This window comes from Mesoplodon bidens (assembly GCF_964165515.1).
Source record: "Mesoplodon bidens genome assembly, chromosome: 14".
NCBI lineage: Eukaryota > Metazoa > Chordata > Mammalia > Artiodactyla > Ziphiidae > Mesoplodon > Mesoplodon bidens.
The window spans coordinates 5,324,717-5,342,918 of NC_138170.1; the positions used below are offsets into that span (position 1 = coordinate 5,324,717).

Here is an 18,202-nt window from a genome sequence, read left to right on the forward strand (position 1 = left end):
CCGGGGAAGTTGTTCCTGGATTACGGGACCCTGGCAGTGGCGGGCTGCACAGGCTCCCCAGAAGGTAGGTGTGGATAGTGACCTGCGCTCGCACACAGGCTTCTTGGCTGCGGCAGCAGCAGCCCCAGCATCCCACATCCGTCTCTGGGGTCCCCGCTTTCAGCCGCGCCTCGTGCCCGTCTCTGGAGCTCCTTTAAGCAGCGCTCTTAATCCCCTCTCCTCGCGCACCAGGAAACAAAGAGGGAAGAAAAAGTCTCTTGCCTCTTTGGCAGCTCCAGACTTTTTCCCAGACTCCCTCCCGGCCGCCAGCCGTGGTGCACTAACCCCTTCAGGCTGTGTTCACGCCGCCAGCGCTCTGACCGAAGCCCGAGCCTCAGCTCCCAGCCCTGCCCACCCCGGCGGCCGACAGACAAGCCTCTCGGGCTGGTGAGTGCCGGTCGGCACCCATCCTCTGTGCGGGAATCTCTCCGCTTTGCCCTCCACAGCCCTGTGGCTGCGCTCTCCTCCGCGGCTCCGAAGCTCCCCGCTCCTCCACCCGCAGTCTCCGCCCGCGAAGGGGCTCCTAGTGTGTGGAAACCTTTCCTCCTTCACGGCTCCCTCCCACTGGTGCAGGTCCCATCCCTATTCTTTGTCTCTGTTTTTTCTTTTTTCTTTTGCCCTACCCAGGTACGTGGGGAGTTTCTTGCCTTTTGGGAGGTCTGAGGTCTTCTGCCAGCGTTCAGTATGTGTTCTGTAGGAGTTGTTCCACGTGTAGATGTATTTCTGGTGTATCTGTGGGGAGGAAGGTGAACTCCACGTCTTACTCTTCTGCCATCTTCCCCTCGTCCCTGTTTTCTTTATGCAGGTTTTCTAAAATTTCTTTAGACTTCACCTGATCTTATATTATTATTGAACTATCGTCTCAATTACCACTAGGAAGAAAATTTACAATTTTTAGAGAAGGGTACCCTGGTACACTGTTGGTAGTAATGTAAAATGGTGCATTCACTGTGGAAAACAGGATGGAGGGTTCTCCCCAGAAGCCTTTTGATAAAAGTTGGAAAAAGGACATATTTGTTCAGGAAACCTCAATCTGTTAATCAGCAAGTATTTGTCAGCTACTTATGTGAAAAGCACTCAGCTGAGTGCCATAGTAGAAGATATCAAGACGAAAGAAAAGCATCCCAATTGCTGATCTCTTTCCAATCCTCTGTCTCTCTCATCTCTGTCTCTGTCTGTCTCTCTGTCTACATCTCTCTCTCTCTCTCTCTCTCACACACACACACACAGAGACACCACTAATGATGCATGGTAATATCAGACAAGAGCTAAATGTGTAAACTGGGTGATAAATGACAAGGAGTTCTGTAATGGGGCTTAAGGGAGAGAGCCTTGTACACAGAGAGATGAAGATAGTCTGTCCTGCGTAGGGTCATCATGGGCTTCAGAGAAGCAGCAGGGTGGAAGGTACTGAAATATTCAGTGGAGAAGAATTAATACCACAGTACCCACGAAGCATATGGGGGTGGGGTGAGGCAGTCAGGGACCACTTTGGCTTGAGCCAAGGGTTCCTGAGTAGAGTCCTGGGAAATGACATTTGAGAGGCAGATACTGGTGTCAGATTGGGGAGAACCTTGAAGGCCAGGGATCTGAAACTTGAAGTGAATGGATATGAACTTATATTTCTTTAGGTTGTACTTGCCGAAAATGACATCCCAGTTCTGAGGGTTGGATGAAAAATGCAACCGATTGCTTAGTTCTATTGGGGACTTTGACATATCTTACAAAAGGAATGATGAAAATGGAATTGGAGAACCACCAGTTAAGATTAGTAACATCTGTACGTTGTCAGGTAGTTGATGATCATAGGTAGTTTACTAGCCATTGAAGGTTTTGGGCTAGTGGGTGGAATGATTAAACAGAGTTTTAAGAATGGTCTCTTAGGAAAAAATAAGTTGTACAAAAAAGAAGGTCAATTTAGAGTTTTGATTACTGAGCAAATGGGAGATGATAATGGCCTGAATAAAAGGTGGAGGATGGAATAACAGTGGAAATATAAAGTATTACATGAAAGAGTTATTTTAAATGACTTCATTGTTAAAATTTATTACTTCTATGTGCCCTATAGTATTTTAAGCTCTTTACATATATTATCTTATTTAATTTTCTCATCAACTCTATAATATAGATACTGCTGTTATTCCTATTTTACAAATAAGGAAATTGAGACCCTCATCATTTAAGCAACTGCTCAGCCTAGAAGTCACAGCTTGAAGGAGTTGGAGCCAGGATTCTAATCCAAGCTGTCCACCTCTGTACCATTTTATACCTGGTTATAGATTACAAGGATGCTTGATCTTTCAACAAAAGTGCCTGAGAGAATGAGGCTGCAAGCACAGGGGCTTGGGAGACAGAAAGACTCCTCAAGCTTTTTTACTGTGTAGTCTTTAGCAAGCCACCTACCCTGTGTGAGCAACACTTGGTTCCTTTGTCAAGCGAGGATTTCTCATGGGTTCTAATTTCTCAGTGCACTTGGAGGATGAAGTGAGATTATAGATTCCCGTTTCCCTCCTGCTGGTTTTTCCTCCATAGAAATGAGGGTTTAGCCTTCGGAAGAAGATTTCACATGTTATACTTGGGCTGATGATTGGACGTCCAGCTGGCAATGGTGGGTGTAGAGCTAGAGAGAAGGGCCTGGGCCTCAAGAGAGTCAAGACTGGACGTGGAATTTGAGTTCTTGTTCATGACTAGGTGATGGCTAAGGCATGGGGTGGGAGAGGTCTCCAAGAAAGAGAGTATTAAGAGGACTTATGAAGCCAAGGAGCTGGACCTTGAGATATGCCAGCTCCTCGTGTAAGTCACGGAATAAGAACTAGAGAAGGAATGAAAGATGGAGCTGTCAGAGAGGTTTAAGGAGACCCACAGTAAAGCAGGGTTTCCTTAAGCACAGGTGAGCTTTAATTTAAGGAGTGGATGGTAAATTGTATTAAGTACCACACAGAGGTCAAAGAGGAGGAAGACTGGATAAAAAAGAGGGTCAACAAGGTAGAGAATTAAGGAGCGTGAAGTGATAATATGGCTGTGTTTTCAGCCAAAGAGTAAAATCAGTTTTCTTTCTTCAACCCTCTTAAGGCTCAGTTTGATTAAATGCAGTTTGGACACTTGCTTTCTGACCAATCCACAGTGTAAAGCTGAGGATAATTACCTTTGCCCTGCTTTACTGTGATTCGTTGTTAACTAGTGTTCTTGTCAGAGCTTGAGGCTGTGCCCATGAAATGCCCACAAAAGCTCAGCAACACACACAGATGATGGAATTAGGCAAAATGAAACCAGCTTCCACTAGATCAAAGCATCCAGTAGGAAGAGTCCACAGCTGGACTTCCTCACTCAGTTTTTTTATCCATTACTTTGCAAATAAATAACTCTGTCTTGCTAAATATCAGATTCTCTTCTCAACTGAAATTAATGTGGGCTTAGATAGATTTCTCTTAAAAAAATCAAATATCTAAGAATAAAAAGTGCTGTATAATTATCAAGTCATTATCTTTGTCATTTATTTCCAATTAAACTGAACTGTTTAAATACAAATAATATCTTAATATATTATAAATGGTATAATTATCTTTAAGTACAAGCCTGAGAAGAAAGAGTAAGCAATCGATTTTAGAATGCAATTAAAAAAATTAAGGCAAATCCAAAAATGCAGGTTAGAGTTTCTCTGTAGCTTAACAAAAAAATAGATGATTAAAACTTAATGCCTTTAGTATTTTCCATTTCAAATGTTACCCCAATTAGCCCATGAAAAACTTTTTAGGTACAGATAGAAAGATTCTCACTGGAAAGAGCTTGGCAAAGAATGAAAAAGATGAAAATGTATCTGTGTTAATTTTTGATACACTACAGGGAGAATAAGCATCTGTGTTAATTTTTGATACACTACAGGGAGAATAAATGTTTAAAACCCAACAAATAACACACTTTTGATTTAGACACCTCAGTTAATTTATTAAAATGGGCTTGATTTATGCTTTTATCTCAGACTTCAATCTTTAAAAGAAGTGTTTAAAGCATTCAGAGCCAGAATTATGATCATCCTTCATTGTCAGTAGATGTCTTTCATTCTCAATTTTCAGGGTTATAAAATTCCCTTCTCCCCTCTCTATCTACAGGTATTTTAATGGGAGACTGGGAGAGACTGCCTCAGGTGTTACTAGTCAAATATTTTAAACTGGATAACAGACATTTTAAAAATAACACTGGTGAATAGTTAATCAATAGGTACTGCCTGGACTTGTTCATTTGTTTGCTTTGTTTTGAATTTTATCAGTGCAGCAAAATAATATAATGAATACAATTAAATGACTTTACAAATCTTGGGCCCTTGGAACTCTCTGTGACCTCTGTGACCGTTTGGACAATTCCAAGGCAGCAGGACGCTCTGAGCTGGACCAAAGCTTACCGTTCTCTGGGCAGGCTCAGTCATTTTCAAGTTTCACTCAGGGTGGGGCACTGTTCTCTCCAGACCACATGTCTTTGTACTTCTTCATGCAGCAAGAAACAGAAGGACTTCTGAACTCTGTACCTGGGAGAAAGAGGAAGGAAGGAAGAGCTATTTTATCAGTGAAACATAAAACTTATCCAGTTATACCCCAAGACAAAACAAAGTACACAATTTAAATACGCAGAGGTAAATAGGAGGATGGGGTGATGATAAAGGTGCAAAAGAAAGGAAGTAAAGACAGGTACATTGTTGCCTGTTCTAGGAAAATCTCAGAATAATTAAAGAGAAATATTCCCTCGCTTAAACATGCACATCATTTTGGTTTTCTGGTTTGCATTGCTTTAGTTACTCCAGATCACAATGACATATTCCTTTAGAAGAATGACTTTAACTGTTACCTGCCTCTTTGAGAATTTTTTTTTGCCATCTTTAAAAAATGAAAGTGAATGGCTTCAGAAGGGAATGTTGACATTTATTCTTTCTTCTGCTTGTTTGATTCAAAATAGCTATGTTGGACAGCAGGTGGTGAGGGTCTGGTTGTTTATGAGGTACAACAGCACACTTTATTATTTTCCTTAGTTGCCACCTTGAACTATGAAGGTAGTAAAAACCCAGGACACTTTTATCTTACAGGGCTGTCACAAAGAACAAAGAAAACCACAGGACTTGCTCATACCACTAGCGTTTGTTTTTTCCATGTTTATAAGATTAGATTTGGGAAAACAATTGATTAAATCAGTTTTCTTTGTTATCTTTTCTGGCATTTTGAAAATTGTGTGTATATTTGAGATGACTAAGTAGTTCTCTAAAGAGTTTAATTAACACTGAAAGCCAGAAGATCTAAAGATAATAAATAAGACTTTCTCCCAGTCTTTAACAAGCGGTTTCTTGGCTGCTAAAGAAAAACACTTCACCTTCCTCAGCTGTGCACTGAAAATCTTGGGAACTTAATCTGTGGGTATGAAACCACTCCATTAGGCATTATGAGTGTGCTAGAGCCTTTCTACTGGCATAACTGTAATTAAATATTGCAATATATTACTTTTATGCTCCTGATCTTACTAGGTATGACAGTCATGCAGTTACTGCTTTTAGTATAGCTAGGTACAATGTTCAGCTTTAAGATGGTTAATTCATAGCTCAAGAAAGATTAACAGATATTTGTGTTTTCCTTCTTGGTAGAAAAAGTATATTATAATGCCTGCTGACCAACTTGAGACAGATAACAAATTAAAAGTAGGATAAAGTAGCATTTTAAGAGCTTTTATCCCTGCTCATTTTTTTAAATAAATTTATTTATTTATTTTTGGCTGCATTGAGTCTTTGCTGCTGTGTGCGGGCTTACCTCTAGTTGTGGCGAGTGGGGGCTAGTCTTCGTTGCAGTGCGTGGGCTTCTCATTACGGTGGCTTCTCTTGTTTCAGAGCACGGGCTTTAGGTGCACGGACTTCAGTAGTTGTGGCCCGCAGCATGTGGAATCTTCCTGGACCAGAGATTGAACCCATGTCCCCTGCATTGGCAGGCGGATTCTCAACCACTGTGCCACCAGGGAAGTCCCTATTCCTGATCATTGTTTACTGTTTTCCATACCCTCTTAAAGTAGAAAGAATCATGTACAGTACTACTACTACTTCAGTGTCTGAGATGGAGAATTTGCTGTTCCATTGACTTCACATTGACCAGCATCACGCATGCAGAAAGATACCAGTGGGAAATGCAGTGTAGTAGCCAAGTCAGTGACTCTGGAGTGAGAGGGTGTGCATCCCAGTTCCAGGTCTGCCCTGTGCTTGGAGTGTGTGCCTGGTCGATTCATCTTTCTTTAGCACATTTCTTGTTGTATCTAGTTGACATCTAAAGTGTGTTTCTCTGTGTGTTTTGTTTTGCAATTCTTGGTATTGTAATATTGCTCTTCCAATTGGTTAGTTCTTGTATATATGAAGGCAATTGATGTTGCATATAAATACAAGTGCTTTCATGAATTTTAAAAAAATGCAATAAATTTTTGGTTGATTCTCATTTTTTTCTAAGTTAGCAGTTATAACATCTGCAATCGGACATACATAGTTCTATCTTCTCCTTCCTAATTTAATACCATTTAGTTCTTTCTCTTTTCTAGTTGTTTTCTAGAACCTTCCTGAAAATGTTAAATAATTTTTTTATGAATTTGAAAATATTTCTCTTTCATCTCAACAGTAGTCAGATTGCTTCTGCTACTTTCCATTGAGGCTGATGTGCCTTTTGGATTAAGATATTTATAAATAAATAAGTACATACACACAGATTTACACATATAGGCACACAGTTTATCACTGATAACTTCCTAGCTTCCAATTTCAAAGGACATTTTTGGTCTTGATCTTATTTGCCCTCTTTAGAGAATTCCCTACAGTTCTCCCTTATAAACTATGGCCATAAAATCTCCTGGGTCTGGTCAGATCTCTCTGACCATTCTTTACCGTGTCATTTGTGGGCTCTTTCTCTGTTATACATTGAGGGTTTCCCAGTGTGGCTTGGGCTCACTGCTCTTCTCATTCTATTTCTTTTTCTTGGGATAGCATATCCATTCTCAAAGCTGCCACTCCTGCCTTTATTCTGATGATCCTCAATCTTTATAGCTGGTCCATTTTCATACACTTATAATCAACTTTCCACAAGACTTTTCCACTTAAATGAATCATAGACACTCTAAACCTGCTCTTCTTTATCTGTTACCTGTCACAGTTGTTCAAAGTCAGTGAATGTTTTCTTAAAGAACCAATAGGAAATATCCCAAGCTTTGTGACCCATACAGTTTCTGTCCTAAATTTTAAACCTTGCCATTGCAGTGTGAAAATAGCCATAGACACTGTGTGAATGAATGGGCCGGCCTGTGTTCTAATAAAACTTTATTTGCATAAAAGGAGGCTGACACCCAGGATATAACTGGTTGATATGTGCATTTTGATGTTACCCATGCCAGAAATTTAGGTTTTATCTTTGACTCCTTCTTCTACATTCTCATAGCCAGTATATCTCCACATTTTTCAGATTCACATTCTGAATGTGTCCCAATACATGCCCTTAATCTTTTTTATACAAACATAATCTTGTACTCAGCCAATCTTTCTTCTGGGCTCTGAAGGCTTGATAATTGCTCTCCCGCCTTCTCTTTCTACCAAAGCTGACTTCCCTACTTCTGGGGAAAACTTTCTGCAGCCAAACAGGATTACATCACTCCTATGTTTTAAATTCTTGATGACTCTTCATTGTCTGAAGGGGCATTTACAGAGAGAAAGTGTCTTATGGCATAGAAAGCTCTTCGGAACACGGCTGTTGCTCTCTTCACCAACTTTGTCTCCTATTCCTGTTTTTGTCTGTTCAAGTCCTTGGAGAAGCAAATCCCAAGATAGATGGGATTAGATGTGTAAAAAGAAATTGCCTTTGAAGGATATAGTGGGAAAGAACCAGTAGAAATAGGCCAAGAGAGCTTTTTGACTGCAGTGCAGGTCAAACACCCGTGAAAGGAGAGCAGGAGAGCGAGGACAGTGTAGGAAGAGCCTGAGCACAGTTCCGAGCAGGTCTCAGCACGGTCGTTGCAGAGACAAGAGCAGGGGGCAGAGGTTGCCTGCTGGAGAAGTCCTCACTGGGCAGGAATGGCTCCGTGATTGACAGGGGCTGCTGGGGTCTTGTATGGCTCCTTGGGAAACTGGTGGATCTACAGTAGTAGCAGGTGGAGACAGTCAGTTACCTATGTTCATGCAGAAGTTTCTCTTAAAGGAAAGTTGCTTGGGGCCCCTTCATGGCACCATACCTGTAACTTCACACTGAACACTTCAGCTTCAATAAACCTCTTTTGATACTCTTCATATACTGTGATATTTTTCACCTCCGTGTATTTGTTACCATTTCTTATTCTGTCTGCATTGCCTCTTCTGGCCCCGACTTTGCTTGGTCGACTGCTTTTCACTCTTTAAGTCTTAGCTGAGGAGTAATCTCCTCCAGGAAGATCTCTGTGACTACCTCCCCCCTCCCAACTGTGCAGATTCCCATCACTCAGCTGTTCCTTAACATTGTCGGTATATTTTCCAAATTACACTTGGTTGTACACATTGTTTTTATTTTTACTAGACAGTGAACCTCTTGAAATAAAGGATTCTTCAGTCTGTGCCCTCAGACAGCTACAGTAACTGGCATCCATTTGTTGAATGGATGGCTATACTTTCAACTATCCATGGGAAGGGCAAGTTGACCCAGATGACATAAAAGAAGACAGTATGACAGATTATACTTATACCATTATACTTGGTTCAGGAGAATTTCATGGGTTTTTAAAATAAGAAATAAATTTGTATAATTATGATTTGTTAGACTCATTTCAACCGAATATGAGCAATCTGAAACAGTGGAAGGAACGCTGGGCTTAAAGTGAAAAGCCCTGTGTTCAAATCCAGGTGTCCTCATTTCCCAGCTGTACGAACATGGGGAAACATCTCTGGCGTCATTTTCCTCTTCAATAAGATGGAGGTAGCAATATCACAGACACAGAATTGTGGACCTATCAAACCATTTGTAATGCATTCAACTTCTTGATTTGACAGAGGTCTCTCTGCTGCCTGCTGTGGCATCGGAGCCTGCAACAAGTATAACTCAGTGTCCCAGGATAGTACTGAAATTTTAGATCACATTACTCCCTGTAGAGAGAATGCATGATAGGTGCGATTTAAAAACAGTGCTCTTGTAACAATTGAATGTGGGGTGAGTACTGGAAAATGTATTATTCTGGGAAGTAGTTTTGAACTATATCGTTCCCTGAATTTTTTCAAGTTACAATTTTTATAGAGTTCGACATTGGAAAAAATGGGACATCAATTATGTAGGACAAGAGAGACTCTTATAGCACCAACTTGATGGCAGAAGAGGATCCTAGCCTCCTTTGCTTGGGGGTGAATTATTGGGGCTCCTCTCTTTATGGCAATGCTTTCCAGTTGCCACTCCATAAATGTAAGAATGAAAACATTAATTCTTAAAGATGTTAATAAAAAAAATAAGTTAAGGAAAAATCACAAAGCACAGAATATTATGCTAGTGAAATAAAGGGACTGAGAATAGACAGGATAAAAAGAAATTAAAGTAAGGCTTACTTAATAAAAAGAAGAAAAAGATAAAGTAAGAAACGTAGCCTCACAATTTTAAAATGAACTAAAATGACAATAGGAGATGAACTAAAATATCAAAAGGATAAAAAGATTAAATGAGCTTTAAGAATGCAAAAGAGAGACTTAGATATTTAAAATGTAAGACCTCAGTGGACTAAAATAAGCCTGTACAATTGGAAACAGCATAAAATCCTCTTGCAGGAGCACACCTTTGGCATAAAGGGAGAGATAGGAAACCTTGACCTTGCACTTTCTCTGTTTGGTGCTTGCATGTTACCCATGAAATGTTCCCTCCGTGACCAGGGAGCGAGCTGGATGCTGCTGCCGCTGCTGCTCCCTTTCTGGCCAGTAGAGGGCAGCCTCAGAGAGTCGCGGACAGTATGAGCTGATGCTGGGAAATCAGGAGATCTGTTTGCTGGTGTGAAATGACCCCGGAGTGTGCTAGCAAAGAGAGCCTGCCCGGTTGTTTCTTTTTTTACGTCGCTCCCAAATATGCAGAAGCAATACTCCTCCTTCACTCCACTTTGGCTTTCACTCTCTGTATTTTTGCCCAGGATTCACCTCCAGGAGTTTGTTTTTTCCTATCACTTTAACAAGGATAGATAGTCTTTTCCTCTAGTCCTTAAGCCCCTGGCTTCATTTGGTTCTTTTTTTTTTTCTTTCTTTCTTATCTTTTTCTGATTTTCTAAAGCCTGTTTGAGAGCTCTCCAGTCCTCTGAAAACACACACACATACACACACACAAACAACCCATGTCCCCTCCCACCAATTTACCCCCCTCCACCCATTACACACAACTCGAACCCATACACTCATAGGTAAGCACACACAGGCAATCCACACCCCCACACATGCACACACACACACACATACACACATGCACACAGATGCACACGCATGTGCGCAATGCCCTTTACACCTTTTCTCTCCCCTAAGTGGCTTCTTCCTGCTAGCCGTTCACATCCATCATTGCAGTACTCCCCATCTCCACCACGGATATAGATTGGAATATTGTAAATTTATTGTTTCTTTTCCAGGGAGGTTTTTTTTAAAAGCTTTTCCCCTGTGATCTATAAATAATGAATAATTCCATTAAAAATGTGTGAACAGTGTAACTTTTATGCAGAGATTTTGAAGCTCAATGTTGCAGTGTGTTTACTTTCATGACAGCCCTGGGCCATGGCAGGTGGGGAGCTCATTCGGCTGACACTGTAAATTCTCTCTTGCCATGTTATCCAAAGCGTGTTCCTTAGGTTCTCATAGATAATGCATGCATTTTAAAGGGGACCCCTCTATGCTCAAATAGGTTTGAGGAATGCTGCAGGAGACGGACTTGTTTAATGCAGAACTCCCCAAAGCATTTAATGTGCTAATGTACCCTGTGCCATGCGGCATTTCCAAAACATATCTGGCTAAGGAAACTTATTTTTTCATCAAAACATTACATCTCTAAGCTCAGTGTTCCGTGGAAAATAATTTAGGAAGTAATGTTATAATGACAATAGTACATTTTCCTTGTTCTACAGGGAAACTGTTTTACAATTCCCTTATTGAGTTCAAATTTACCTCAGTATATTTCCATCAAGTTGGCATTTCTTTATATTTTTTAGTCCAAAAGTATAATAAAAATCCATCTGCGAGCCGATATATAACTTTGAAGAGTCTCCTGAAACCTCAAAGCAGAACAAATACTTTTCATTGTTTTTTGTTAATATGGGTTCCTATAAAAGAGTGCTTTGAAGATCAGCAATCCTTATAAAAGAAAGTAGTCTAATTATACTTTGATCAGGTATTTCTTTAATTAGAGTATCAGTATTTAATGCATGTTACGTGATATATATATATATATATATATATTATAAATGCATCATCTGAAAAGCAGTAGATAGAAAGAGAGCAAGAAAGAGAGACAGAATTCAAATGGATCCCACTGGGAAGAGTCCTTGCAGACAGAGGTCTAGTACAGATGGCAGGTGGGGCAGGGCTCCTGTGGACCCCTCTCAGCTTTCCTTTGGGAATCTCGCTTGTGATATACCCTGCAGGGCTTCCCTGGTGGCGCAGTGGTTGAGGGTCCGCCTGCCGATGCAGGGGACACGAGTTCGTGCCCCGGTCCAGGAAGATCCCACATGCCGCGGAGCGGCTGGGCCCGTGAGCCATGGCTGCTGAGCCTGTGCGTCCGGAGCCTGTGCTCCACAAGGGGAGAGGCCACAACAGTGAGAGGCCTGCGTAACAAAAAAAAAAAAGATATACCCTGCAAAGCCATCTACTGTACTGAGGACTCCATATGATTTTTTGAATCTGTTTGGAAGGCACAAGGGACAGGATTTGAGTAATGCTATTCCGAGTTAAGTAAAAATTATCCTTTTCCTAAGATCTAAGAAAGTGCAAATGTGAAGGTAGTCTTTATGCCAGAACCTGCCACAGAATAGCTCATAGGAAGGACCTCACGCATTTGCCCTCTAAACTGAAGAGAGAGCTTCGACCAATGAGTAATTTTCTAGGAAATCCACCATTCCAGTGGACCTCAGACGTGGTCTGTGTTTACTGGGTGCTTTTTTTCTTTCGAAGGCACCACCTGCTTCACGCATTCCTTAGGACATCGTCATTTTGTGCTGAAGGGATCTCCCTGCTGTGGAGATTTGCATTTTAACAACAAGCAGAGAATCAGAGCCACTGATATTTTGAGCATAGCTTTCAGCAAATACCTTAGGATATTTTGGAGAGTTATAGAACGCTATTCCCAGAGAGCATGCTCGAACCTCTTTTGTAATAATTAAGCAGCTATTTTATAGCCTACTGGGAAAAAAAAAATCACACAAATGTCTTTTATGCTCTTCACCCTCTTTTTAGCACTAAGTACTCTAGTAGGCACATAGTAGGTACTCAGCAGATGGCAGGTGGGCAATGGCATGACTACCTACTATCATTTGGTTTCCTTATTATATTTGTAGATATGGTAAATTATGTTTTCTAAATATATATATATATATGTGTGTATGTGTGTGTGTATATGCACACACACACACATACACACACACACACACATATATATGATGAACATCAAAGGAAAGAGCAGTGGAATGCCAATCCCATCAAAGGATCGAAGCGTCAGAAGACCATTTCCTCCATCACTACCATGCTGGTTCTTGGACCTCTGAGGGTGCACCTCCAGTGAAGATGAGCTAACCATTCTTGCAGCAGATCATTCCACTGTGATTAATGTTGTTGGAATGATCTTCCTTGTTTCGAGCAGAAAAGGGGTCCCTAATGGAAACCAGCAACTGGGCAAAGTTGGCGTTGCCTCTCTATTTCCTTCCGTTAGTTCGCATACACTTCCTCAGTCTCTCCACTTCCTTGACTTGCTGGAAATACTATTCTCCAGGCTCTGCTCTATGTTTCCGATCTTCCTTTTGATTCTTATTTTTCTGTAAACCTTTGGAAATTGGGATTAACTGGGTCTTCTTTGGTCTGTTCTTATTCTATTCACTTTGCTAGTATACCATTCACTACCTTGTGTCCACATAGCCTTGATGATTCCCAGATCCTCATACAGGCTGATCTATCTGTTGCATTCTGGATGCATATTTCTGTACACCTCTGGACATCACTACCTATGTGTTTCCAGGATCCTCAGGCTTAGCAGAGGCAAAACTAAGCATAAACGCTCTGTGACACCTTCCCTTTGGGAAACGCCTCTGTTTTCTCCTTATCTAAGCTGTTTTGGAATGTGTTAGCACCTTTATCAGGATACTGTCGGTTCATTGTGACAAGTCACACACACATACATGCACACACATTATGAGTCCTTTTCTAGAATGCTAGTTTTCGTACAAAATATATTAGTTCCTAATTGGGAAGTAACCTGTACTGTATGTGCCTTTTGGATGCTATTTACTCAAGTTTCAAAAGGCATCCTGCCACGGGACTCTCTGCTTCTCTTGAAGGGGATGCACACTATGTGTGTGCCAGTCCTGTTGTTGGTTACACATTATGGTCTAGTCTGGGGCTGTAACCTCTTTCCATTAGCCCCGCAAAGTGCTACACTGAAATGTGTTTTCCTTGAAGGCTACCAATTTTTAAGAAATGTCAAGCCAGTGCCACAATCGCGTTCGAAAACCCTTCCATTGAGATAGCCTTTGCCGAGAACACATTGTTGAAACACAACACGGTGTTCTCTCCCTGAAGATTAGATTCAGGACAAAGTATCTTCCAGAAAGTTGAGACTTTGTCAAGGCCACTTTAGAATTTATACAAGGAGCCAGCTTCTTCTCCACACAGTCTTGTCCTGGCCTCAGAAATTTCTGGTTTAGAAAACAGGCTGCCAGGGCAGCCGCCTCTTCTCTGCTGATTGTGTCTGCACTGTCCTCCTTTCAGAACAAGATCATCCTGGACCCCATGACCTTCAGCGAGGCCCGGTTCCGGCCGTCCCTAGAGGAGCGCCTGGAGAGCATCATCAGCGGCGCGGCTCTCATGGCTGACTCCTCGTGCACCCGCGATGACCGGCGCGAGCGGATCGTGGCCGAGTGCAATGCTGTGCGCCAGGCGCTCCAGGACCTGCTCAGCGAGTACATGAACAACGTAAGTCCCGGGCTCTCAGGCCCGCGCCGCCCTCGGGGGATTCCAGTGCGCGATCTCGTGGTTCCAAGGAAAGCAGGCACAGTTTGGAAACAGGACAGGTGATCTCCTAAGAGAGTCGGTCCGGTGAAATCCAAGAGCTGCTTCGGGAGAGGCCTGTCTGGATTGCGTGTCGGAGTGCATTGGTAGCAGGGAAGAGATTGGTGGAAGTGGTTTCATAGGAAAACTTTGGCTTTTTACTTGAGTGATTGCTGGGTCGTTTTAGTGGCTGGCCTTTATTTAGGTAAGATTTCAGTCGGCAAAAGTAGATGGTGGATGGAAATAACTGAGGTCACACTGAAATCCTCTACACAGAGCAATTTCAAAGCTAAGGACAGCTGTAGATGGCTAATCTTCATCCCAAAGAGGCATTAGGAATTATAATAGGTTTTCAAAAGTTTGGACGGAGTTGGTTAAGGTGGAAACTTCTAACTGCAGTAAACCTTGGGAAAACTCTATTGATTCACTGTGCATTTAGAAATTAGAGAATGTCTCCAAGTTTTCAAATGGGTGTTAATAATATCTAGTGAAATGGCAGCACAAACGCCAGCTGTTCTCTCCTACAGGTATAAAATGTGATACGTCTTGTGTACCTGAAAACTAGATGAAGGAGATGAAGCCATATTCTTTGTTTTGAAAGGCACTGAATTATGTTTGTATTGATTTGCTATATTCATTCAGCAGAGGTGATGTTGTTGATGCCCGGGGCTTGCACCCATGAATGATCTGAGTTCCTCCTGCCCTGGACTCCTGGATTTGAGAGAATTCAACATAAAGTGGGAAAATGTAGTGAGGTCTTGGCATTACATGTTGAAGGAATGCCCTGTGTAGTTGTCAGGTAGGGAATGGGGACTCTGAAAATCTGCTCCCAGCTTTTGAAGCCCACCCTGGGTCCTGCTGGAACACCCTGAGGCAAAGCTGAGACAAAGCAGCCAACACATGTCTTTCCCTCCAGCCTGGTTCTTCTTACCACGCCCATCCCTAACTGACATGTAGGTCCTCAGGTCAAGCCAGGAGTCAGCAGTGCCAGGCACAGAGCTCCTCCTGCCACACCCTCCAGAGAACTTTGATCTAGAAAACAGAAAGATGTAGAATGCCCTATTTAAAAGCCCAAATCTGTTTCCTTTCCATACACCTTCAGATTCTTTGATTTTGCAAGATTTGCCCATTTTCAGCACACAAAGAATAAGGTGTGGTTGTCTCACGTGGTATTCATCTGCTTATGAGGACTTCTCTGTAGGATCTGGATGGCCAACACTTTCTGTGATTTTGGTCTATGGGTGCTATGCAGGGTACGGCTAGAAATGTCCATCGCCAGTGCCTCCCATCCTGTGTAAATATTTTTGAATAATGGATTTAACAGAAAAAGGGCTTATAAAGTCTGGGATTCTGTGTGTTTGTTTTTAACAGAATGGCAACAGGCTAATGATTTATATGTGGAATTTGATTTTATATGAAGGCATGCTGGTATTTCTAGCAGTGAAGAATTACTGCCAAAGAAGGAAGTAGAAACTGCGGAGATCAGAGTGATGGTTAAGATCTCAATATAAATAAATCAGAAAAAGAAGGATGGTCCTGTGTTCTTTTAATCACAGAATGTGATTAAAGAAGAATTGATCGAGATGTGACATGTAATTTTCAGTTTGTTGTCTAGAATCCGGTCAAGTAGAAGTTTTTGTTTCAGTATAAACTCATAGAGATCAGCAGAGCGGATGGCTTTTTGTGTTTTATTGATTCCAGGTGCTTGTTTTTCTGTTCACAACCTTGTGATGCAGGAATCTTTTGTATTTTTATTGAAAATGTGGCTTCTACTTTGACACAGTTACAGATAATACATAGGTGGGTATAGTGCTTACATTTTAAAGTGTGAAAATTCTGTTCACTTTGAACCACCAGGATCAAAGGCTGAAATAAAACACCTCCTACTGACTTTTTTATAAAGTGTATAAAATTTACTTGGACTTCACACTTCTTTGGTGATTTCAAGGTAGAATTGGATGCAGCTAGACCGGCTCCATAATCTCTGTCTAGTGCACTCATTACTATTGCCACAATATCAATTTATATTTATTTTGATATAGCATCTGTGCCTTACTAAAATGTCTGTTGTAGTTAATGGCAACCAAAAAATCAGTCAATTATGACTAGGCTGTTATAAGATATTTCTTTTTCAATTTTGTAAGCTCTGGACATGAAGGTTTTATCAAGTTATCACTCTTCAGATTTTCATATTAATATGTTAGGCAATATCATTAGGATAAAGAAATTATTAGATTAAGAAGAAAAGATTTTGAAATTGGAATAACTGACACTTCTGATGAGATTGGGTGCATTCAGAGTGGTATGGCCATAGACAAAACTGACATTTCTGGATTCTAAAAATCACCTGATCAGTTCCTGATGAAGATTCAACTTTTCATGCTCACTTGTAGGTGAAGCTGTTCTAAAATCATACACATCCATGCCAAGTGGTATGAAATGGAGGAAGATGGACATTGGGGAAAAGAGCTATAAACTAAACGATTAGGAGAAAGTTGTCTGCATGGGGCATGAGCCATGTTTTAGCCACATGGATACACTGAGCTCAATAGGGTGTCAGTTGTTTGTTGGATATTTCCACAAAGGTATATTCAAATTAATGAATGTGTGTGTGATTTGAAGATTTAACAAAATCATACATGTAAAAGAAACTGTGGTTTGAGGAAAAAGGGCTGAGTGAACGGATGCATGTGGCAAAATTTATGATTCCAGAATGTGACAGCGTTAGATGGTTGGAATGGTTTTGGGAAAGCCTTCGATGGCCTTAATTATTTTTTATCAAGATAATGATGTAATCCAGAGAAGATTCTTAAAAATAATCCTCCTTTAAATCAAACATCATTATTGTACATATGTGGAGACTAATGGGTAGAGAGAGACTCTTTTTCAAAAGGATGTGTGACCTTTGGATTAGTGCCATCAGAGTGGATTTTGCAGTATTATGCTGAGTACTATAAATAGATCCAAATTATAATGAAGACATAAACGTGTATCTGGAACTTACAATTTTATACACCTTTCTTTCATTGGCAGTAAAACTACTTTTTCATCAAAAAAAAATCTTAAAAGTGGCTTCATGACAGGAAACAAGTAAACATGGTATTTTATTGATAAACATTTTGTGATGGATTTGAATTTAGAATATTGTATTTATTTAATGGATATGTATTGTGTGCCTGCCTACTTTGTGCCTGACACTGTTCTAGGATTCTGGGGATACAGAAGGGAACAAAATAGACAAACTTCTCTGCTCTCATGGAGTTTACACTCTAGGTGGGGGAGACAGACAATCAATCAATCAATAATTTGAGTAAGAGTTATCTCAGATGGTCATAAGTGAAACAGGGAAATATAAAACCTGTGAGACAGCAGCGTGGAGTGTAGTTGTAAGGATGACCTGGCAAAGGTTCACTGAGAAGATGACACTTGGTTAAAGATCTTTCAGAGATGAGGGAGCAGAGAGCGCTTGAGGTGGAAGGAGCGGCGAGGTCTAGTGCTCCTTGACCTTGTGTGAGAAGGTGCCTGAGCGCTTGAGGTGGAAGGAGCGGCGAGGTCTAGTGCTCCTTGACCTTGTGTGAGAAGGTGCCTGAGCTCTTGAGGAACCTTCTTGGGGAGGCTCACGGACTGTTCCAAGTGAGTGGAAGGTAGCAGGTGATGGGGTCTGCAAGGAGACAAGGTGTCAGACTATGTAGGGCCTTGTGCACCATAATTCAGAATTACACTTTTACTTTAATGAAATGGGAGGCCATTGGAGAGTGCTGGGGAGAAAATGCCATAATTTAGGTATTGAGGACAGGCCATAGGAGTTCAAAAGGTAAAAACAAAACAAAACAAAACAAAAAAAAAACAGGACAGAGGAGGAGCCCCTGGAATAATTCATGAAAGGACGGTGGCTTGTGCCAAGAGGTAGCAGTAGTGTAAAGTGCTCAAATTCTG

The 18,202-nt window shown here is 41.2% G+C and overlaps 1 protein-coding gene across 3 annotated transcripts in view; it reads left to right on the top strand.

Moving 5' to 3' along the window:
• Positions 1–18,202, top strand: part of CTNNA2 (catenin alpha 2) — a gene marked incomplete at its 5' end in the record, with an annotated part of 1,045,541 nt that overhangs the window by 272,739 nt on the left and 754,600 nt on the right. For all 3 annotated transcript variants that reach the window (XM_081253620.1, XM_081253621.1, XM_081253622.1), the window contains one exon: positions 13,988–14,191. In XM_081253620.1, the coding sequence (XP_081109746.1) occupies positions 13,988–14,191 (204 nt within the window). The remainder of the gene's footprint in view (positions 1–13,987; positions 14,192–18,202) is intronic.